Source organism: Egretta garzetta, unplaced genomic scaffold (genome assembly GCF_000687185.1).
Source record: "Egretta garzetta isolate BGI_Z169 unplaced genomic scaffold, ASM68718v1 scaffold81, whole genome shotgun sequence".
Taxonomy (NCBI): domain Eukaryota; kingdom Metazoa; phylum Chordata; class Aves; order Pelecaniformes; family Ardeidae; genus Egretta; species Egretta garzetta.
In genome coordinates this window covers 8,477,708-8,501,511 of record NW_009258671.1, presented here as the reverse complement: position 1 = coordinate 8,501,511, position 23,804 = coordinate 8,477,708, and the positions used below count along the sequence as shown (strand labels likewise).

Genomic DNA, 23,804 nt, shown 5'->3' with positions numbered 1-23,804 from the left:
ATCACTGGAACTTGTCTCAAAGACTTCATCGAGAACCTTTGTTTTCTTTACAAATGAAGTAGTGAAACCAGCCAATCCTCCTCCCGTGTTGTATTTTAACCCAGGCTTCTAGGCTGAAGGGAATTTATTGTCCTTTTTTAAAGGTTTTGTAGAACAATGCTTAGGACCTACTAAATTTATTCTGAGAACTAAGACTCCAAGTGGAGTTTTTTGTTTTGTTGTGTTTCCAGTTAAAGCTATTAGATGAGTGGGGTACTTCTTCCAGAAACCATGAGTGCTTGACATACACGTTGAAATGTCTTGGCCTAAAAGCAAATTCTATTCCTCTAGTATTTTTATTTTTTTCTTTAGGACCTAGATTCCCATAAAGATATAGAGGATCATCTGAACCAGATGCAGCAGGAAATAAAATCTAAAGAGAATACTTTAATGAAGGCAGCTGCTCCAAACCTGAGAGCAGTAGAGAAATTGCAGATAGCTCGGGGCAAGTTCCAAGAATCAATAGATGGTAACACTGAGTCTTTCATATTAATCTCTTTTGTGACTGTGAGAGTTTTCACCCTAATTGAAAATCCTCTTTCTGGGGTTGGTCCTGCTGGCTTTGCTTCTTTCAGATATTAAGATGGGTTTTGTGCTCATGTGTTTTATCCTCAGTTGTCTTCCTAATTGTATGTAAACCATTTATTAACATATACTCTGCAGTACATTATTGAAATACAGTTTGAATGATTGGGAAGATACTTTGTTGGCCAAATGACGTCATAAAGTATTTTTACTTACTTTCTAAAAATTGCTGACTTTAATACTGAAATTCTTTAAATTCTTCTTAAATAATTGAAGGCACACGTATATGTTGTCCAGAACTCTGACATGAGCATTACTGCAAAGTTATTGGTATCCTCAAAGAGTATTGCAGACATTAACATACTAAGAAAACAATGGAGTTCTGAAGCTGTAACAGGTAAATGCTGGTGCTGCTTACCCAGCTTACAGAAGGAATTAGGAGAAGAATTTTGTTCATTGCTCCAGACAAATGTGGCATAGAGCAGATTGAATGCATCCCAACTTTTCAGGTTTTGGGGCCTCCATTTGAGATCTGGAAGGAAACTTATAATGTTGGCATGCTCCTTGTATGTGCATTAGAGCCTTTTTCTGCAATAAATATTTTCCTTGGTGCTTGTTTTGGTACACAGTATATATTTGTTCTGTGTATTTGCTTAGAGGCTTCTTACGGAATAATTTCAGTAAATTTTTTTCATAGCTTTTGAGACCAGCAGAAAGGAGGCCAGAACATGCAAGCAAGAATTTGAACAGGTGAAAAAAAGGAGATACGAGCTTTTTAGCCGGTGCTTTGAGCATGCCTCCGTGGCTATTGATCAGATCTACAAGAAACTTTGCAGAAACAGTAGTGCTCAGGTGTGTTACGTTCTTAGGTGCTTGGCTTAGAAGGCCTACTTGATGCTTTGTTATCTAGAATAAGAGAACTTAGTAACACTTTTAGTTTCCAAAGACACTTTCAGTCCTGAAGAAGAAAATCACACAAATAACAGAGACTTCAGAATTTTAGGGTCAGAAGAGGAATAGGTAATATGCCACAGCATGCTTGACATCAGACAGAGGAATTTAATCTAAACTATTAACAAAATTGGGAACTACTCAGTTTGGGTTAGCTTTACTCTTTGTATTTAGCAGACTTGTAAATTATCATGACACAAATGTGAAATGTATTAGAGTACTTCATTTGAAAATAACGTTGGCTTACAGATCCAGTGGCACCAATAATAAGTAATTAAAAACAATCATTAGTATAGATAAAACTAAAAATCATAAATCACTTTTTCAGTGCTAGTGTTTTGTATGAGATTTTGAAGCTGCTTATACTTAAATAAATATTTTTAAAAGATAGATTTAAATATGTTTGCAAATTTTAAGAAACCTGTAGAAATACTGTGTCACAATTGTATTAAACTTCGCTAGTGTTCCAGTATTAATGCCAAAAGGAAAGAGGAGACTCCCAGATGCTTTGGTTACATCAAATTCTGTAGATGGTTGAATGTTTCAAGGGCTCAGGCTTGAACTTTTGTCTGTCTTAAACTTCAGATTTTGTGTTTTCCCTTAGAGTCAGGTATTCAGTGAACACCTTAAATATCTTTAAATATACCCTTTCTGCTTCTAGGTTGGACAGGATAATAAAGCATTTCTTTCTTTTTGATGACTGGGCAAATACCTTCTCCTTTAGACTAAACATCAGGCAGGTCTTGACTTTTCATTGCTCTGAAACAACCAGTATTTTCCAGATGCATTGCCAAAAATAATTAGTTGGGTTCTTGCTTTTTGAGGTCTGCGATGCTGTCCCTTGATTTGAGCCATCGTGATTAACCTGGTCAAGAGATTATCCTGTGATTAGCTGGGAAGCTAAAACTGCCTACTAGATACTAACACAGTGGCTATAGGAAGCTGGTCTAATAGCATTGGAAGAGAAATGATTGTTCTGTGTGTGGCGATTGCTCTGGTTAGCTAAGGAAAGGGTTAGCTCTGAGTTTTGCCATCAAAGGAGGTGGCCTAGGTTGCAGCTTGAACAGATGCTTTTTAAGCAACCTTAACAATCTTTAACATGAAAATTCCTTAATGTTAATATTTCTTAATATTATTATATTAATAACACTTACTAATAATGCTTTACTATCCAGGCCAAAAAAGGAAAGCTTTGCTAGATGAGTTAGTTTAACTTCCAGAAATTCTGGACTCAAAACATTCATGCACTGAATATATTGCTCAGTGAAATGTATTTTGTCAGCACATTGTATATTAGAAGTACTTTAAAAGAAACTACTGCCTAAGAAATTGCACATGCACAGATTGACTGCTGGGTTCACCACCAGTTCTTTTCCATTCTTCTGTGGAGAAAGAACTGTCGTTCTTTTCCTATCTCAGTGAGCAAGGAATATATATTCCCCAGTAAGCTACAAGATTATTTTTTGCTAACGGTGTTCATACATCTGAAAACCTCCTCTTGCATGGATATATGCAATGGCATAGAACTAGGAATTGCATTGCAAGATATTTGACAAGTTTACAGCCTGAAGAACATTGTAATAACAGTGTCAGGCATTCTCTCAGCAGAGAAAAAGAGGAAAATATGAATACCTCCAACAAAACAAAGATACAGCAAGTGCTTCTATATCTTACTTCCAGGGCCATTTACCACAGAAATTATTTTAAATCAAAGTATATGTGGTGTAGTGTTCTGTTTTTCTTCTGCTGTATCTATGATCCGAGAGGAGACATTCAAAATGAGTGTCAACTGTGGAAATTTTTCTTTTTTTCTGTAACCACTTTTGCAAAGGGGAAGAGATGGTATTATTTTATTGTCTTGTCTATTTAATGGGAAAAATAAACTATGTAGCAATTAGCTTATCCATCATACTTTTTAATGGTTTGGTAAAATGGCCATTCCTTTAAAATAATACTTTTAATTTTTGGACCTGGGAACCGGGATACAAAGGATAGAGAAAGCCTGCCTATATTAAAATCTTTCTCCAGCTCAAAGCTAGATTTTGTAAAACTAACCTTTCACGAAAAAAAGGTAATTTTGGAAGTATATTTCTTTTCAGACAAAAAAACCCCACTTGCTTTTGAAGGCTAAAATGTTAATACTTTAAAAAACTTAAAGCAATTACATAAAAGGTGATAAAATCAAGTTCACTTAGTAGTTGAAAGTTTGTAAATTACAAATATTTGGAGCCATTTCCAAAATGGTTTAGTTAATTAGCCACCTAGCTCATGGTCTGTTAACAAAGGCATATTCACAGGTGCTTCCTAGAAATGAAGCTAACTTACAGTTTCAACACTAGTTCAGTCAGTATTTAAACCTAAAAAATATCCATCTAAATAACTTTATAAATGTCATATTAATAACGACATGTGTGCATTTCCAGGCATTCCTTAGTCCTGAAAATCCTGAGGAGCCTTATCTGGAAGGCATTGGCTTTAACTGCGTGGCTCCGGGAAAACGCTTTATGCCAATGGACTGTTTGTCAGGAGGTGAAAAATCTGTGGCAGCTCTGGCTCTTGTGTTTGCTATACACAGGTAAAAGAAATATTATGGTATTATCCAAGTATGTGGATGAGTAAGTGGCAGGAAGGTAGACAGTGTTACACTTAAAAATGCCTGCTAATAGAGTATTCAAACATTACTGAAGTCCTTATTCTTTACCTGTCATTACTTCTTATAAAAATTTTATGATAGAGTAACTGGATCTCTAAAGTAATTAGAATGTTTATTAACACTTTTGCATCTAAATGCAAAATACTGTCTTGTCTTCTACAGTTTTCGGCCAGCACCTTTTTTTATTTTAGATGAGATAGATGCTGCCCTGGATAACACAAACATTGATAAAGTAAGTTGGTCCCTTTCACATTATCCTTTTATTGACAATACAGTGATAGCTTTTGTAGAAGGATGGCTATTTTTCATTGCAGGTTGTTGGGATAGAGAGATTCATTACACTGTCTTAACCTGTTTTAAAATGTATTGGGTTTAGAAATAATGGTTGTATGAGATGTTAGACTAGGGCTAGGTTTAAATTCATAAATCTAAGTGTGTTTTTAACCCATCCCCAAACTGTGAAGTTGAGGTCAGGAGTGTGAAAGTGTGCCACATGTGGTACAATCTGAAAATTAAGGTCACCTGTCAATTGCTGGTTTGGGTTTGTTTGAGTTCCCTTACCTCTAAGCAGCAGAAAGGAGTGTATCTGCATGTTGAAAATTAAGTTATTCTATCACTGGAGTTACTTATTTTAGTAACTGACATACTAAATATTTTTACATTAACACCAGTTCAGGGCTATCACTCCCATCCTTTTAAGTCACATGAATTCTTGCTTGATTAAAATAGCTTCCTGTCTTCCTCTCAATTTCACTTTCCCTTTTTGCTCATAACTATTCACTGTAATAAAAACTTAACAATGGAATACAAACAGTAAAGATTGACAACTGTAGATGGCAGCCTTTGGGAGGAGGAGACTCAATACAGGGAGACTGTGTAGGAAAGGAATCAAAAAGATCTCCGCATGTGCCTGGATTTTCTTCTGTGGAAACATTCCACATAAAGATCAAGCTGCTATACTTCCCCCACCCCACCCCCCCGACCCCACCATAGCATTAACTGTGATCTGCCAGGTACACCAGACTTTGCTTGGAGAGTGCCTCTCAAGTAGACTGCTGGGGAAGCTCCACAACTTGTGTCTGCCAGATAGAATTCCTTCTTGGAGACTACTCACTCCGTGTAGCATGGTGAGAACTGTTTTCCTGAACCCAAATTCCTTAAACATTCCTTGGGATACAAGTCCACGAGGGATACTCATCATCCACTACTTCCCAGCAGATGATTCAAGTTTGTTTTAACTTGGTACAGTGTCTTTCAGCAACACCAGATTAGACTTAATGGGACTGTAATCATAGGATCATAGAACGCTTTAGGTTGGAAGGGACCTTTAGAGGTCCAACCCCCCCACAGTGAGCAGGGACACCTTTAACTTGATCAGGTTGCTCAGAGCCCCATCCAACCTGGCCTTGAATGTTTCTAGGGGCGGAGCCTCCACTACCTCTCTGGGCAACCCGTTCCAGTGTTTCACTGTCCTCATTGTAAAAAATTTCTTCCATATATCCAATCTAAATTACCCTCCTTTATTTTAAAACCATCACCTCTTGTCCTTCCCACAGCTGGCCCCATCTTTTCTATAGGCCCCCTTTAAGTACTGAAAGGCTGCAATAAGGTCTCCCCGCAGCCTTCTCTTCTCCAGGCTGAACAACCCCAACTCTCTCAGCCTGCCTTCACAAGAGAGGCGCTCCAGCCCTTGGATCATCTTTGTGGCCCTCGTCTGGACCCGCTCCAACAGGTCCATGTCCTTCTTACACTGGGGGCCCCAGACCTGAACACAGTACTCCAGGTGGGGTCTCACAGAAGCCCAGTGGAGGGCGAGAATCGCCTCCCTCAACCTGCTGGCCACACTTCTCTTGATGCAGCCCAGGATTCTCCTCCCAGCCTGTATTTGTGCTTGGGTTGCCCTGACCTATGTGCAGGGCCTTGCACTTGGCCTTGTTGAGCTTCATGAGGTTCGCACAGGCCCACCTCTCAAGCCTGTCAAGGTCCCTCTGGATGGCATCCCTTCCCTCCAGCATGTCGACCGCACCACACAGCTTGGTGTCATCGGCCAACTTGCTGAGGGTGCACTTAATCCCACTGTCCATGTAACTAATGGAAATATTAAACAGCAGTTGTCCCAGTACAGACCACTGAGGGACACCACTTGTCGCCAGTCTCCGTTTGGACATGAGCTGATCACCACTACCCTCGGGATGCAACCATCCAACAAATTCCTTATCCTCTGAACAGTCCACCTATCAAATCTGTATCTCCCAATTTGGAGAGAAGGATATCGGGGGGACCATGTTGAAGGCTTTACAGAAGTCCAGATAGATGGCATCCATTGGTTTTCCCTTGTCCACTGATGCTGTCACTCCATCATAGAAAGCCACTAGGTTGGTCAGGCAGGACTTGCCCTTGGTGAAGCCATGCTGGCTCTCTCGATTCACCTCCCTGGCTTCCATGTGCCTTGGCATAGCTTCTAGGAGGATCTGTTCCATGATCTTCCCAGGCACAGAGGTGAGGCTGACAAGTCGGTAGTTCCCAGGGTCCTCTTTTCGACCCTTTTTAAAGAAAGATGGGCATATGTAATGAAAATAACTAAGCAAGCTTTAGGGTTTGGCTCTCAATGACATGATGAGAAACAAGATTACACATAAAGTGACCACAAAACACCTCTGTGATCTAAGCTTTTCAACAAGATACTTTTCTAGTTACTAGTCTTTCACTCAGGACCACTGAGTTGACATAACAGTTGAAGATCACATGTTCTGGTTAAATACCCGTATTGTCTTTTCTGGATGTTATTCTTAATTCTGGAGTCAAGTGTATCATGGCTGATGTCTTAAGAGTTATGCAGGCTGCCTCCAAGTTTCCGTTTACTGTCTCACTTGTTTGCTATTACACTATTTAATGTACATTTACTTTCATATTTTTGCCTTTCATCAAAGCTGCAGTATGTTAGGTGATGAGTCCTTCCTATCTCTGCAGACTTCTGAGGAGGTCCTTTGGATATAAATATAAAATTCTCCATAGTTCTGTATGGAGCTGGGCAGGGGTCCCAGATCATGCCTAATGAAATTGCAGGTCATTACCTGCATGACTTTAGTTTATTCACCTAAGTTCCTGTTGCAGTTACAGATGCACCAGTCATCAATTACATGCACTTTCCATGAAGTTCATGATTTCTAGTATGTTATCATAGAGGCTACAAATGATGCGTTAGCACAGCTGATGAGAGACACAGTAGTGAGGCACTGTGCTGCAGTTTTCCTTTCTGAGTAGGCTCACTCTGACACATCTGGCAGAAGAGATGTCCGCTTTATACCTAATATGCTAAGCACCATTCTTTTTCAGAACTCTATAAGCAAAGAATAGCTGATTTTTCTTCCATGCACTGAGTTTCTCAGTTCAAACATATTTTGAATCTGTTTACTCCTCTTCAGATAAAAGTCATATCCGTAGCCCACAAAAGATGGTCATATTAACAGTCGTTAGCCAGATAGTTCCTAAGCTTTTCAATTGGTAGTATTTTTACAGTTTGGGAGTATCATATTTCATTTGACACATTAGCAACAATAATTATATTTTTAAGATGTATGTTCAAGAAAATAAAGAACATTAGTGCAGAAAGTTTAAGTATTGTAAGTTCTGGTCTAATGTATATTTATAAAAATAACATCCATAAATACCACTTTATGGCCAAAGAGCTATTAGACTTGGATTATATTATACATTAGGGTTAACCCTGAAATTGCCTGAGTGGCCTACGTGAAGCCTTTAGTTGAGTCCTTGGGGCCCATCTGATCTGACGGCGAAGTTAGGCTGAGTTCCCGCTTTGATGTTGAATTGGGCTTCTACCCCTTTTGTAACCTTCATGGCCAGAGAGGCCCATCTCCCCTATGGCTGGGGCGCACCGGCCGCGTAGCCCCTCTCCAGAAGGGTCCCATTTGGCTTACTGCCCTTCTGTGTTCCTCTTCCTGCCTGCCGCTCCCCAAAGGAGATGCAGTGGGAGGGGGGTCGGGGCAGGGTTACTAAAAGGGCTGCTCTTTCCACCGAAGCAAGATGAAGCAGGCAACTTTTGAGACCGGCTGCGATGTGTGATATACTCAGAGAGCAGCTGCCCATGCAATACAGGAAGAGGGTGACAAAATAGCGGTTTCCTAGAAATTCCCTTTAATTGACTTCAACTTCTATCTAGGTATTGTTATAAGGAGAGTTAGATGATTCTTTAAGCATGTGTGAAAAGCATCTAAATTGCAGAATGAGCAAAAGCAAAATTGCAGTGATCTGCAAGTATAATTCGCCTTCTGTTTCCCTGCTCCCGAGGTCTTTCATATCTCCTCCCTTATCTGTAAGATGAAGTTGTTGTTGGAAAGCACCAAAACCTTCAGACACAGGAATTAAATATTGCAAGTGAGCAAAAATTATACATGGAAAATTGTATGTTGCTCGTACTCACTGGTATCCAGGGTTTTATGCTTAGAACTAAGTCTTTTTCTTTCCATTCTTTCAATTTAAGGATTTACTAAAGCAGATCTCCAATAATTTACTCGTAGTTATACTGTAAAATGAATGTGAATTATGTAACTCACTAAAGGCAGTTCTTCCATTAAAAAAATGACTTCCCTATCACGTAGATGTAACTGCGTGGACAAGTCTAATTAAAAATGTATTAGTTTTCCTTTATTCAGTATTTAATTTATATTGTGGGATGCTGCCTTTTTCAGTCACCAATTTATAACTTAATATTTGTACCTTTATTTTGCAGATGACTGAAAAAAATGTTGCTGTCTGCAGCGAACTAATATGTATTTCAGATCTTAGTATGCAGACAGTAACAACCTTTTCGCACTTTTTTTCCTTCTTCAGGAATTTCCACCTTCCTTCCTAATTACATGAAGTAAAATATTTTTCATTGGCACTCGCCTTTTTCCATAACTTTATTTATTGGAGTGAATGAATATTTTCTTAGGTGTTTTCAAAAGCAGCGAATGTGAGGGCTTCCCTTAAGAACATACAAAGTATCTGTCTTAAGACAGTTCTATTTCTCATTTTAGCCTGCTTATTTTGTAACTGAATTACTGAATTCTGCAGCTAACGTAGGTCAGCTCTTTCCTCATCATTCCCTAATTACAGCATGGTTTAAGTCTGCCAGAACTAACTGACTGAAATATTTGGCTTCTTCCCAAAGGTATCAAGTTTCATTAGAGAACAGGCACATGAACAGCTTCAAATGATAGTTATTTCTCTCAAGGAAGAGTTTTATTCCAAAGCAGATGCATTGATTGGAGTGTGTCCAGAGGTAACAATTAATTATTACCAAATTTTGTCAAATAACACACACTGGGTTTCATTGAAGTACTGATTTACACCTTAAGTGTTGCTACAGCGAATCATGTACGTAATTGTCTTGCTGGATTTGAACAGAAGCAAGCGCAGGTACTGGCTCGATGAAGAGATCATTTTGGTAACTCGAGCTCATTATTGTATCTCGTAGTCATTTATGAAATGCTTATTTCAAGTAACAGAAAGGTTGTAAACTGTATGATCCTTCCTCTTCTCAGCATGACGACTTTATGTTCAGTCGAGTACTGACGTTGGATCTTACCGAGTACCCAGACACTGACGACCAGGAGAGAACAGAGAAGCACAACCATGGTTCTGCTTCAGAATAAAGCGTGGATGATTTCAGGGCCAGGTGGCAGCAGCAGGAGCGGTGTTTGTAGCTGACTCTTAAAAATCTGGGTTTGAATGTGGCTATTAGAGGTTGACAGAGAAATGTTTATCTTTCAAACGGAGCAGTTTTCTAAAATGTTGAAGGAAGTAACTGGTATTCTTTGATACAGTTTTGTTAGCAAGTAGGAGAGAGCCAGAGGCTGTTACCGAAGTGTGTTCATTCTGCTTTGCAAAACTTTCTCTTCACATGTTTTGGGGTTTTTTTGCCTTAAGATGAAGGATTACAGGTTCGCATCAGCACACTATTACAAAGATTAAGCCTTTTGCTTTGCTTATGAAAAGCAACGTGCTCAGACACACCTCCAGCATGCTGTTTAGGTGCACACTACCACTGGTGAAGACTTTACAATCTCCCTTTCGCGTTGCAGCTGCATCTGTTTGCCTTCAGATTGGATTAGTTCCTGGTTTTTAAAGCAAGATGTTGGAATCTGCCTGTCATCTTATGTGACTTGTGATGCCCACTAAGACTTCAGTCTTCCACTGCAACCTTATGAAAGTATTAGTTAACTTCACAAAAGCTGATGATGCATCTTTCTAGGTGTGATGTAACCTGGAAAAATGTCACCTTTGAGGTATTCTACCCCACACAAAAGCAGAGGGAATAAAACAGGTGCGAGTCAGATACTGTACAGGTACCAGCCTTAGAAAAAAGTATATTGGTTTGCAGTTGAGATTTGTTATTAAGTAGCTGTCCCAGTAAGGCCAGGTTTATTTTGATGGCCATGCTTCACCTAAGAGCCAAAGTTAATGAAGTTGATTGATTACAGAACACTGTTTGAGAGAGCTTGGGTCACTTTACCTGGCTTATGTTTCCCCTCGGGGCATGCTGAAGAGCTTTATTTGGTTTATGGTTGTTCATCATAACTGTATCTTCTTACGTTCATTCACTAGCTTCCTTTCATCTACCAGGCTGCTTGTAGGTGTCTGCCTTGTAACGTGTTGCTAACACTGCGTGCTGCACGCAGCCGACGATGCCTGGACATGTTTGGGTTACTACCTAAGGAAGGAATGACATGTGAGCAGTAGATAATGTGTTCCTATGGGAACACTTCAACAACATAAATGTGTCCACTTATACTGCAGACAGATTTTTATCAAATGCTTATGTGGTGGCCACACTTATTTAATAAAATTATTTACTCTGAGCGTGAGTCATGAGTTAGCATCAGTCCTGCAACTCAGAATCCACTGACAGATGTGGAAATAGTTACAGGGGTTTGGAGGATGAACAGAAGAGCAGCCTCTGGCAATTTGCAAAGATCTTTGACCCACGCCAGTCTGTGTACTGCAAATACAGATGCATCGGTTTGGTTTGTGTGTTTTTAACCACTGGCTAGGAACAACTGGTTGAAACAGAAAAATACCATAAAGAATCAAACAATCTGAAGAACGGTGGAAGCCACAAGTTTCAGCTTCTATACAAGAAGGGTCTATTTAGCTTTAAATATTTTATTAAAATGAGTGCATGCCATCATCAGCTATCCTGTCACCTTCGTTACACAGCTTGAGCAAAACAGGATAATAAACGGTCAGCAAGTTTAGGTATCTTGCTCCCATTGTAAAAAAAAAAAAAATTATGAATTAAGTAGAAAAAGAGCCATCTATGGTAGAATCAGCAACATCATGTAACATGCCAGTTTGCATGGTTAGTTCTTTCGCAGTACTCTGGTGATAATCTGAACAGGGTCTTAGACAAGTTACTCTTTCACGTAACAGATACATGGAACAGACAAATTTCAGGTTCTACCCCTTTTGACTGTAGTTTAAACCCTGAGGTAGCTGCAAGGCAATCCCACCCCTAAGATGACCAAAATACATTCTTTGATTGGGGCGGGGAAATGAAACCAAACCCAGGCATTTCTACCTGCTTACTGTGTACGTTAGGAATCAAAATAACCCCGTGGTTACTCCTCTGCTTTTCAGGACACAAGTCAGTGGCACTTGCATTGGGGAGGCCGTTGCACAGGTTGTGGTTCAGCCGCATCTACACCACCTAGGAATTGCCCATGCCAGGTGTGAGCTGATCCCCTCCAAAGGGAGGGGATGCGATTTCCTAACATGGATCTGACTTCAGGTACAAGATAAGGAGTGACATTACTTCAGGGTCGGGCTTAAATAATTGCAGTAATCGGGGTCATAAATAGCTCAGCTCATTTAGCTGATTTTGCTGCAGCTCGAAGCAACAATGTAAGTGTTCTAAGCTGATACATCAGCATTCCAAAGAGTGTGATCACTTTTCAAAACAGCCAATTCCCGCTGACTAGAGAAGCAAGTTTTAGAGGTCAGAGTCTTGCAGATAATGCTGTATGTGATGCTAAAAGACTTAATTTTCAAAAGTGATATATGCATAAATACAGTCTCTCAGAGGGAGAGGATGAGCGTGGTCTACATTCAGGCTGGGTTTACTTTGGATTTTTACCTTTTAAAAAAAACCAGCTGAAACCTTGAGATCCGATACTTGAGGTCCTTAGCAATTACATCGCACCCTAAAACCTAAGTACAGTTTCCAGACTGTCAATCATGAAAGACAACTGGATGTTTTCTTCCAGTGTAGAAGAGACAAGAGTGGGTGCACATGCATTGTTTGAGATTTGCTTTTCTAGGCAAAGCGTCTCCAGATCTTTACCTGCTTCAGAACAGGGACAAAGACTTCCACCTCACAAAAGCTCTACCCTCTCAGTAGTTACCAGTCTAGAAAGAAGCATGCACCTTGCTGTTAAGCTTTTCGTTTTGCACACGCACATACAAGCAAACAAGCAAAAATTGGTTTTGTGACATGGGAGCAAAGAATGGACACACTGACACACAGTTCAGACAGAAAGGTCATCTGACAGAGCCATCACTTCCCCTCCCTCATTATAGTGCGATGTGATGCGATCTCAGTAGGTGTAACAGATCAAATCCACAGGGACCGCGAGCAGAGAAGCCTGACTGAAGCAACCCTCCAGGCTAGCCAGATACAAATGTGCCGGTATCAGAACAAAGAATGGTCCTGCATACACTCTCCTGCAGCCATGGGGGTGAGAGGCAGCTGACCAGAAAACTGCAAATTACTAGTGTTAGCGACTGGAATGGTAATTTTGTCAGTTTAGTGCTGAGACAATTCGGTGGTATATGAAGTAACAGCACCTCAGAAAAAGTCACGAGTAGTTCAACTGAAGTCAAACTTACACTCTAGAAATTGTCTAGAGATACATAACTAGATACTAACTGGTTTTAGTTCTGCTGCTTTAAGACTGTCCAGTACCTGCTTTCTAAGATAACTGGCAGGATACTCTATGATTTAAACAATATTTAAAATATTTCCATAGAAGTGCACGGCAAATAGGTCAGTAAGCCCCCATGTACATAGGGTACATCCTCGCTGATACATTACTATTGCATCCTTTTCTCCCCCTGTGATCTCATGCCTTGATAGACTGACAAATGGGAACAAATACGCTAAAAGTGTGAAATAGGCAGGTTATCACGATGTGGGTTCTATAAACATGAAACAAGAGTTCCTAACAGCTTAGGATCGGAAGCCTGCAAGCAGCCTTGTGCTGACAGACCCCTGAAGAGTTCAGCCTCCAGCAGCCTGACTGCAGTTTGGCTGATGAGAAAATAGAAATCCCTTTGTTTTAAAGGCCGCTAACGGAGAGTCACAGGTATGCCAAGTCATTTTTGACAGAGTCAAACATGACCTCTGCTGTGGCTTCACCTTGGCAAGAGCTTGGTCAACTGGCTTGAATGAAGCACAGGCAGAGAAAACTTGCACCTGCTTCTAAACCACCCTGCAGATACAGTTTTAGTCACTGGAGAGTGACTAGCGTGTCTCCCAAGCTTTACACACATTACACATTTACAGCTCTAGAAAAGGAAAGGCTAAGACACATAATTTTTATTCCACTTAAAACCATGGAAATACTCAGCTCAAAACTTCCCACACAGCAGATGGAAAACACCTGCTGTTAAAAAGCTTCTGGGTTGGGTTTGGGTTTGTTTTGGTTTTTTTCATTAAATAGTGGGTATAGCATTTTCTGACTGCTTGATTCTCTTAGGGGAGTCACTGCCGTTTTCTCCTAACTTCCTTTTAGCACAGTCCACACACGAAGTTCCTGTGGAGGGAGAGGGGAAACAAAAAAAAAAGAAAATAATGTTGCTGCGTATGTAGTGTGCTTGGTATACTTTTTATTACAAGCACCAGGTATTAAACACAATACTGGTCCACTGAAGTTCTTATATTTGAATTCTAAATTACAACACTAACCCTACTGAAAGTGTGCACCAGTTCAGCGATCTTGAGCTCTCCCCCAGTGCTGTGCTTTGGTACTAACATATAAACGAGGAAGTAGCTAATTATACAGCTACCTTTTGAAGAAAAGAATTCTTGATTTTCTGTGATAATGCCTGTGGAGTTCACAGGTGAGAAGCTTCTTTAAAAAGCTTGGATCCCTTATACAGAGGGGAAAAAAGAAATCTCGCTGTGAGCTGCTGTATAAAGGAGCTGTATGAACAACATTGCTGGAGAGTAAAAATGAATGGAAGGGAAATTCCTTCAACATCAGGACATCCATCACTTAAAACTCTAGGAACATTTTTTGCAGGTTATTATACAAGTCTGTGTTAAGGAATAGTATTTTTTTTTCTTTTTACTTGCTATGTATTCCAAAATACAAGTAAATGAGGGCTAAAATTACACGTAAGGGCAGTCCTAGCAAGTTAGCAAAAGAGTTTTACGTTAAGTGGAACTGGAGTAAGTTGTGCTCAGGTTTTTGGTTTCTTCTCCACTGACGCCTAATTGCACTTTACTGAAAAGGGGATTTATGAACTCATCTGGAAGACAGATAAGCTTAAGATCCAGCTGGAATTACAAAAGTAATGTCTGACTTTACACCTGCCCGCAAGTATCTTGGACCTTGTAAACTTTTTGATTGTGAAAAATTGGGGGGTTTTAAATCTCCTGCAATGCTGAAGACCCTTATTTGCAATAATGAAGTGATACTTCTATACCATTTTATTAGCAGCAGCACAGCTATCGTAGAACTGTGATCTTTTTAAGTTGAAGTGTTGTTTCAGAGGGAAATTTTGCTGTTTTATACCCTAAATTGCAATGTAATGTTGCTCTGCTTATTCACAGAAGTCTCACAAAGATACCTGAACAACACTTAGCCAAAAATTCACTTTCAGTACTATGCACTTAAGCTTGAGATTCACTCTTCTATACCTTCTTAAGGAAGGCATTCAAAATAGCCAAACACGTTTGGAAATTTAAGCCAAAGCCTCATGGATGTTAGCAGTATCTTAGAATACTCTGATCAGCATTACTCATTTTTTTTATGTAAATTTTCTAGAGCTTTTCCATTGCCTCATTTGTCATTTTACTGACAGCTGAAAGCCAGCAGTTATCTGCTAATATGTAGAAAGAAAATAAGAGGGTAAAAGGAAAATCTGTTAAGCAGACTTCCAGAGCTAAATTGCAGCGCTGCACAACAGTAATTTTAATTACTCTGTAAATAAGAAACTTATTTTTATATTTCTGATAGAACTTTCTGTGAAAATAAGAACATTACTTACCCAACAGTGTTGTGCTGTCCACCCGATCAGCATCTAGAGAAGTGCAAGACACAGCAACAGCACAAGTTAGCATCCAGAAAGTTTTTATACTTTTATGTATCATCCCACAACGGCAGGGTTGTATTTAGAATCACAGAACGGTTTGGCATGGAAGGGACCTTAAAGATCATTTAGTTCCAAACCCCTGCCATGGGCAGGGACACCTTCCACTACACCAGGTTGCTCAAAGCCTCATCCAGCCTGGCCTTGAACACTTCCAGGGATGGGGCATCCACACAGCTTCTCTGGGCAGCCCATCCCAGTGTTTCACCACCCTCACTGTAAAAAATTTCTTCTTTATATCCAGTCTAAATCTACCCTCCTTTAGTTTCAAACCATTACCCCTTGTCCTATCACTCCACACCCTTGTAAAAAGTCCCTCTCCAGCTTTCCTGTAGGCCTCCTTCAGGTACTGAAAGACTGCTGTAAGGTCTCCTCGGAGCCTTCTCTTCTTCAGACTGAGCAACCCCAACTCTCTCAGCCTGTCGTCACAAGAGGTGCTCGGATCATCTTCATGGCTCTCCTCTGGCCCCACTCCAACAGGTCCATGTCCTTCTTGTGCTGGGGGCCCCAGAGCTGAATGATGGTCCACCCATCAAATCCATGCCTCTCCATTTTACAGACAAGAATGTTGTGTGGGACAGTGTCAAATGCTTTGTACAAGTCCAGGTAGATGATGTCAGCCAGTCTTCCCTTACCCACCAGCACTATAACCATGATCTGCTGATCATGAAGCCATGCTGGCTGTCACCAATCACCTGTTTTCCATGTGCCTCAGCACAGTTTCCAGAAGGATCTGCTCCATGATCTTGCCGGGCACAGAGGTGAGACTGACCAGCCCGTAATTCCCCAGATCTTCCATTTTTCCCTTTTTAAAAATGGGGCTTATGTTTCCCCTTTTCCAGTCCCTGGGAACTTCCCCAGTCTGCCATGACTTTTCAAATATGCGGCTTAGCAACTTGACATGAAGACTGAGAATTCTACCAGGGCACAACTGCTGCAGCCCCAGGCTACCTCCAATCTTGACCTCTCCGACAGTGAGCAACAGGTCCAGCAGTGCCTCTCAAATAAGGGTCTTCGGCAATGCCACTGACTGTCACAAACAGAATATTATCCACAGCCCCTTCTATTTTATTTTCACAAAACATTATCCTCACGGTCAGGCTCTCTCCCCCTTAGCCCTAACGGTGATAAGCCAAACACTAATGGGTGTACTGATTTAACTTCCCATTCTATGCTTAATCAGATGTTGTGGCTCAACCAGCTTATCCCACCAGTTAACTCCTTCAGTTCTTGTAGTCTCTTTTACTGACACATCGTACTTCATGTAACGTAATATTCAATATACTGGGACGGTTCACGCCAAAAAAATACACAAAGTAAACATCTTTACCTGATGCTAACAAAAAGACAAATTCAGAATTAAAGAGTAAACTTGCAAGAATCCACAGACCTTACAGAAAGAAATTTGGTTACAACTTTGTCACGTGTTCCAACTCTGCGTGCCATTCATAAGCGAAGACGCTGCACAGGCCTACCACAAGCTACGCACCAGGTCAGCACCCCAGGCCAACTGCTGATCGTTCGGAGACGGCATCCTGCTATGCACCTACTCAAAACTTTCTTATTAAAGAGGATACATTACCTGGACTTCTCTGCTTGCATATCTGAGCAGTCAGATCTTCTACATACTCTGGGAATTGTTTAAAGCAGTCCCCGTAGGACACTACTTTGATCCCGTGCAGCAGCATATCTGCCTGGAGCTTAAAAAAGTGGTCTTCGTTTTCTTTAAGCACCAACATATAATGTTCTAAATCCACTTTATTCTTTACAGTATAAAGAAAAAGAGCTTGGAATATCTGATCACGCAGAGTCTCTCCGCAGCCCAAAAACAAAAAAGACTTGGTTCGATACAGATTTTGAAGAACTTCCTGTTAAGAAATGTAAACACACAAGAGCTACATTTACTTCAGTAGCCAAAAGGCCAAGGCAAGAACTTTTAAAATATCTCAGACTGAAAAGGAGAAGCAGAGCAGACACACTGCTGAATTGAATTCAGCACATGTTTTGGGATCAGGGCAAACTGACATTTCATAAGTACCATTGCTAGAAAAAAAAAAAAAAAATCATATTCAAAATCAAAGGTACCGAACAAAATTAAGTTACACATGTAAAAATTTCCAGCAAGGGAATTTGAAATTGAAAGAATTATGATGACAGAATATTAGGTTCCCCTTAGGTAAATCTGTAAATAAGGAACATTAGTATTCTTGAACAAATATTTGACTTTTTAAATACCGAAGATACAACATTAAGTCCAGGATCCACACCTCATAACAGCTTAAACCCCTAAAAAATTAATCCAGGCAATCAGATGGTGAGGAACCCTTGTTCTGTTGTCTAGTATTTTGGGGCTAATGTTCTTTCATGAAATAAATACAGAGAACTCCAGAACTATGACACACAGCTGAGGGTTTTGATTGTGATTTACAAAGGAGCAGTATACAAAAGCATACATTGCCCTAGCAACAGAGCCAGCTTCCTGAATAATGCTGCCATTTTTCTGGGCCCCAATTATTTAATCTATATGATCAGACAAACCCCTAGCCTTAGGTAATGTGTATGCAGTGATTACAGTAAAATAGTTTGGCAAAACACAGTAAAAATTTTAAAGATTACACGAACCATGACTTCAGGATCTTGAGTAACATCTTTATATCCGGAGGGATCTAGCACCATTCCACACGGATCTGTATATAAGCCGTGAATATGAAGAACTCCGTATTTTATATGACCTCTTGCCCACTGAAGAACCTAAAGCAAATCACGCTGGTTACATTCTTTTGTTATCCTACAATATACTACAATAACCGAGATTCTGCAAAAATATACAGCTGTCCTAACTTATAAAGCCACTTAAAGCAGAAATAACTTCTTCTGCACTTTTCTGCAGCAAGAGATAGTTTTAATTATAGTTTAAAGCAAGCTGTGTAATTAGTAAGAAAGAGGTGATTGCTGATACAGAAGATAACGCCGGCTTTTTGGTCTGAACAAGCATTCAGCCGAGAAACAAGTTCCAACAACACTGACAGAAAAGGTACGAACAGCAAATTAACTCTCAGCTGGGTGGAATCGTATTTGCGATTGTAACAATTGCTTCAGGTAAGTTAAGTAAGTTTGTGGGTTTTTTCCAAGGAGCGTGGGGGGGGAATTGGTTAATAAGTGTGTCACTGAAATTCTCTTTGGTAGCTCTTACTAGATCATTCAGAATGAAGAGACCGGTAAAATAAATGTCTGTGCACCTGCCGTTAGCTTATAGACACACTTTACCCATTAAGAAGTTTTAGCCTTGACTCTCTTTAAACAGAAAACATCTTTCTATGAAGCTTATGAACTGCCTTCTCTTATAGCAAGTCTAAAAATTTTACGGCTCTCATCATACCTTATCCTTATCTTTCAGGTCTAAAGATTCCATAGGTTTACCCTGTTGCTGACCAAATATTTCAAGTAAATTATCATAGTTTGTAGTCAGAACCATTGTGCCCCTCTCCATGAGTCTCAGGATTGACTGCAGAACAACAGGATTCTGAATGTGTTGTTCTAAATTATCAAACACCTCCATTAAGCAATCCTGGAAGAAGTTGGGCTTCGTATCCCCAGTACGCTGCAGGAAGAGAAAAAGGAACACTTCATGAGGATCACGTGCACCATTGTACTTGCCTCCAGAAACAGAAAACCCACATAATTTGTCTACTTAATGCCAAAGCATTTCTTTAAAAGAGGGCTTACACAGCATACAAAGCATAAAGGTCTGAATGTACAAAACCATCAAAACCAATCTCAAATTATCCAGGTGCTCTTGCCTCCACTTAATGTAGTCAAAATAATAGTCTGGTTGTCTCGAGGAAGCTCGTAATGCAGGTACAATAAAACAACACTATTTTGCTACAGTCAAATCCTCACTTGTCACTTCTCACCAAACATGCTGTCCTAAAAGCGTTTGCCCAGAGTATCTGCTGAGACTGACAGAAACATGTAACAATTCTATAACGTACAGGCTTCCTACGCAATAAATTGTATTACACACAGAACAAATGTCTGTTTATAAGCCCAATATACTTACCAGCTTAATTACATGGAAACCTCACCTCTCTCAGTACGCTTTAACTGCTTTGAAGAAGCAGTTAGCGTACTAAAATTATCATTCCCTGGATTCAGAGTCTATTAAAGGGGTTTTTGGAAGGTTTGGGGGTTTTTTGGTTTGGTTTTTTGCTTCCCGGTTGAGAAAATGTATTCATCATTAAATCTGCTACAAAGCCTAACCATGCATGCAGACTCCTCCCAAACCGGGGAGGTGGTTATTACACTTGGCCTGCAGAGAAGCTCAGCACGTGGTGCAAAATGCTCAACAAATCCTACAACTTAGCAGTACGTGTGTCTCCCTAATTATTGCAACTCACAAACCTATTAACACAATCTGAAAATCTCTGGGAATGCAAGATGAACGGCTGAGCAGCTGGGCACATACGGACTGTCTTCAGTGATGCGTGAGCTGCAGTGGTGATTAAGCCTGTGTGATCCAAGGCTATCAGTACTGTCAAGGCCTACCTCTATTTTCAGGGTATCTCTATAGTTTTAGCCAGCAGACCTATAAATTCCTCTTTCAGTTCCAAGAAACGTTATGGCAAATATTTAATAGTCAGGACTCTTGCCTGCATTAATTATGACGAAAGCTTACTTACACAAAAAGCCCAAGGATTTTTTTAGCCTCTCCAGAACGTGTAGTATACGATTTCAATTTCAAATTTCAATTTTTACCAAGAAAACGTCAAGTTTTAGAAAGCAGAAAAGAATTTTTGCTGATAACAAAAAGTATATCATCATTTCAGAAATCAATGTATGTTATAAACATACTCACCGGGGACATTTTCCTGATGAGATCATGTGCAACCACAAGCAGGTCTCTGTCTTTGATTACTTTCTTACGAAATTCAGCAACATCTCCCGGATGAAGCACCTCCAGCTGTTCAGCTGCTTCAATTACAGCCTCAATGCAGCTTCTCCAGGAGCACAGTGCTGGGATTCCTGGTGCTACAGCAGCACTTACCCCAGTTCCAATTACAAGAAGAAGGTCCCGAGGCTGCTTTCTTATTAGACTTTTTAAGAATTTTCTTCAAAACAGAAAACAAAAATGTTCATTTCTTACAGCATATTGTCTGAAGTGACAACGACTCACACGAATGACATGATTGACTCAAGAAGTCCATATGAACTATTAACACGTGCAAAATACCAACCAACCAAAAGGAAATGAGTTCTCCACTTCTACGGAGAAAAATGGTATTGGCAGCACAGACTGTCCCAAACTGACAACATACTTTAAGTCTTTTTTGTCATTTTAGACAGGTAAGTTTGCATAATTAATTTAAGCCAAGAAAAGGCAACAACTTCAAATCACGAATGTCTCTGAGATCCAAACCGACAATTAACGATTTTCAGTCCACCGGGCTAGCCAAACACCATTTCAAATGACATTTTGGAAAGAGCAGTCAAAGAACTGTCCAACAATTTACTTAATACATGCCTGACAGAAAGCAAGTAGAACTATTTCAAAGGGGCAAGACACAGTATTTCAAAGAAACAAATTTTTATTTTTCTGGGAAAAAGCAGTATCTTTTATTCTCATTTATTCTCACATTAGGATACATGAGCATAAGAACATTCATGCTTGTTCAGATCAAGGGTTCATCTAGCCCACTGTTCAGGTGTTACTAACCACACATTACTCTCAAAGGTGTATTTGGTTCTATGCCAGTGTTCACTGCACAAGCCAGCACAAGAAACTGTTGAGAAAGTCCAGCTTTCATGATTGCTTTGCAAGGAAGTGAGAACGCATTTAAGCCATACACTGAAATCTCTGTACACAAACAAGGACTTTGGTAATACAGAACCTTAGAATTCCCTTGACTTTCAAAACTACCTTTACAGATTTTTAATCCCTGTTAATCTGGTAATATGACTGTTTAAAACCTCTTATTTCACAGTCATCTGAAACTATCTAGCTAAAACCATAACGTTTAACTTGAAATGACCTCAGGCAAAGCAGTTGATAAAACATGTAGCTCGGGTTGCTAGCTAATGCTTACAAAGAGTATGTTGCTGATAATCGCCATGCCGTCCTGCTACACTCAACACAAATTGTTTCCTCTCAGTGAGTATATTATTTATTCCTCACAAACAGCTGAACTGAGTAGGAAGCACTTGGTCCGTGGAGAAACTAGTTTCTGGGATCATTTCAAGTTTTCAAGCATGATGTTGTTCTCTTATCCAGTTTTCAGTAGCGCATTTCCACTGCTTTTTCAGATTTTCATTAAGAGAGAGTTCTGTATAACCTTTGCAACACAACTTACCTGGATTTCTGCTCGCTTCTAATTGTTGATTGTTCTGATGAATCCATCTCTGAGCCCTAAGTAAAACAAAAAGTAAAATAATTCTTAATGCTTCTACCTTAAAAAAAGGTCAAAATTAATGCCAGATGTATTACTGTTAGTATTTTCTATTTATTCTTATAATTTTAAAATTGATTTAAAATCAAGACTCTGTATGTCACATCCCAGTTAAGCACACTGACAGAAACAAAGCTGACATGAGTGTGTAAATGTACCACAGCTCCCTTTAAGCTCAGTCGATTGACATTTTGAAGCTAACGCAGATATGGCTATTCATGCAGCTGAAAAATACTTGTGTCTAAATTAAAGATAAAATTTATCATACCCACTAAAATGTTAATTCAAGTAAATGAATGCATTTCTTCAATTTATTTTTTTCATAACAGCCAGTTGATTCAACCAAGTTTGTGGAAACCGGGCTTCTGCAACACATGATGATGATGAGAAGCCCCCTGCTAGCCACCTGGCTACTCTACCAGACCATATAACATGAAAAGACTTCTCTCAGCAAGTATTTTAAATAAAAACCTATTTCTGTATCATCTATATTGTCTTATGTCTAAAGCGTAAGAATGACTGCATCTTGGCACTTAGAAATCCCCAGGTTTCATTACATTAATCCTTGGGTTTGTTTTTATAAGGACACACTTTTTGTTTGGCTTTGAAACACATCTTAGTTTGTGGTTGTGGAGATTGCAGACTGCAGACCCTGATCCCTCAAATAAGCGTTCTGCCAGACCCTGTGGCTCAAAAGGCTACTTGCCAGCTCTCAGGTTCACACACTGGAAGCTAATTTGGAAGCAAGAGGTCCAAGTTTGGAGATCATTTGCCCGAAAAAAAAACCCCAAAAAACCAAACCCAAAGAAAGGAACAAAAGCAAAAAAAACCCCACCCTACGACAGTGGGACATCAGCATTTCTGAGGAAAACACACAGATCTCTTCTGCAAATACATCCAAGATGGCTTTCAAGTAGAAAAACCTTCTCGTTAAAATATTTACCTTCCCCATGCCCACTTCCTTCACTGACAGCATCCTAGAAAGATGCTACACTATTATCTGAAGAACACTAGCACATTCAAAATTCAGAACAATAACCTATCTAGAGCAAAACACTTCAAAATCTAGAGAACAGGATTCCTTTATATATGGAAAAATTACGAGTTCACAATGCAAAAACAATGCATGAAGGAAGCACGAGTTTGTTCTTCTGAAAAAAGATTGTTATTTTATAACCCCATCCAGTAAAGTATGCGGGAAAGAATCCCCAATAAAACTTTAATAATTAGTAACTTACCAAACGAATAAAATAAGCATCTCACTACAGGATGCTGTTAGAACCAACATTTTAGACCTCATTGTTTCCTTTTATTCCTTAAAGTTGCCTCCTGGAAGCAGAAGCTGTGCAAATAAGCCGCAGCAATTATCACCAACCCGTAATTGCTAAATGGCTGCAAATTCAGAAGTTCAAATTTCTCCATGCCTTTGAGCACTGAGTTAGCTGTGACGGGTCTTGAATAGCCTCTTGTTAGGTGTAATAAACGCTTCTCCACTGAGCATACCTAGGACCAGAGGACCTGGGCACCAGCATTCAAGACTGGTTTGCTTTTAAAAAGGCACTTTGGACTAACCAAAAAGCGCGCGCGGTTGCCTCCCCACGGCAGCCTGGAAGCCGGACCCCGCTACAGCCCCGGTGCGCCCGAAGGCGCTGGATGGGAGCTGGGTCTTTGCGCCACACACCAGGAGGCCTCCTCAGAACAAATTTTCATTTCGGGTTTTCTTCCTGTTCAAGGAAGTAAGCTTTGTTTAAGGATCTATCCATGAAAATAAGTGCTGTGTTCACTGACTGAAACTTCAAGTCAACGGCTTGACTGAA

General features: G+C 39.9%; 2 protein-coding genes across 2 annotated transcripts in view; one reads left to right on the top strand and one right to left on the bottom strand.

Annotated features, from left to right (window-relative positions):
• Window positions 1–9,825, top strand: part of SMC1B (structural maintenance of chromosomes 1B) — a 38,098-nt gene extending 28,273 nt beyond the window's left edge. The window contains exons 20-25 of the mRNA XM_009648784.2: window positions 352–508; window positions 1,262–1,416; window positions 3,939–4,090; window positions 4,331–4,400; window positions 9,342–9,452; window positions 9,715–9,825. Coding sequence (XP_009647079.1) covers window positions 352–508; window positions 1,262–1,416; window positions 3,939–4,090; window positions 4,331–4,400; window positions 9,342–9,452; window positions 9,715–9,825 — 756 coding nt within the window. The remainder of the gene's footprint in view (window positions 1–351; window positions 509–1,261; window positions 1,417–3,938; window positions 4,091–4,330; window positions 4,401–9,341; window positions 9,453–9,714) is intronic.
• Window positions 9,826–13,882: 4,057 nt separating this feature from the next.
• Window positions 13,883–23,621, bottom strand: FAM118A (family with sequence similarity 118 member A). Its single transcript, XM_035888513.1, has 8 exons — window positions 23,560–23,621; window positions 21,892–21,947; window positions 20,400–20,652; window positions 18,924–19,145; window positions 18,167–18,295; window positions 17,127–17,412; window positions 15,443–15,475; window positions 13,883–13,983 (listed from the first exon to the last, which is right to left on the bottom strand). Exons 2-8 carry the CDS (start codon window positions 21,936–21,938, stop codon window positions 13,883–13,885), a joined length of 1,071 nt encoding a protein of 356 aa, XP_035744406.1. The 5' UTR covers window positions 21,939–21,947; window positions 23,560–23,621.
• Between the last annotated feature and the right edge of the window lie 183 nt (window positions 23,622–23,804).

Excerpts from the sequence above, each read along its gene's own strand:
- FAM118A (XM_035888513.1), bottom strand. The coding sequence starts at position 21,938 with ATGGATTCATCAGAACAATCAACAATTAGAAGCGAGCAGAAATCCAG. Across the intron at positions 15,476-17,126 it reads ATGCAAGCAGAGAAGTCCAG|ATGCTGATCGGGTGGACAGC; the intron begins GTAATGTATCCT and ends GCACTTCTCTAG. Across the intron at positions 13,984-15,442 it reads GGACAGCACAACACTGTTGG|GAACTTCGTGTGTGGACTGT; the intron begins GTAAGTAATGTT and ends CTCCCTCCACAG.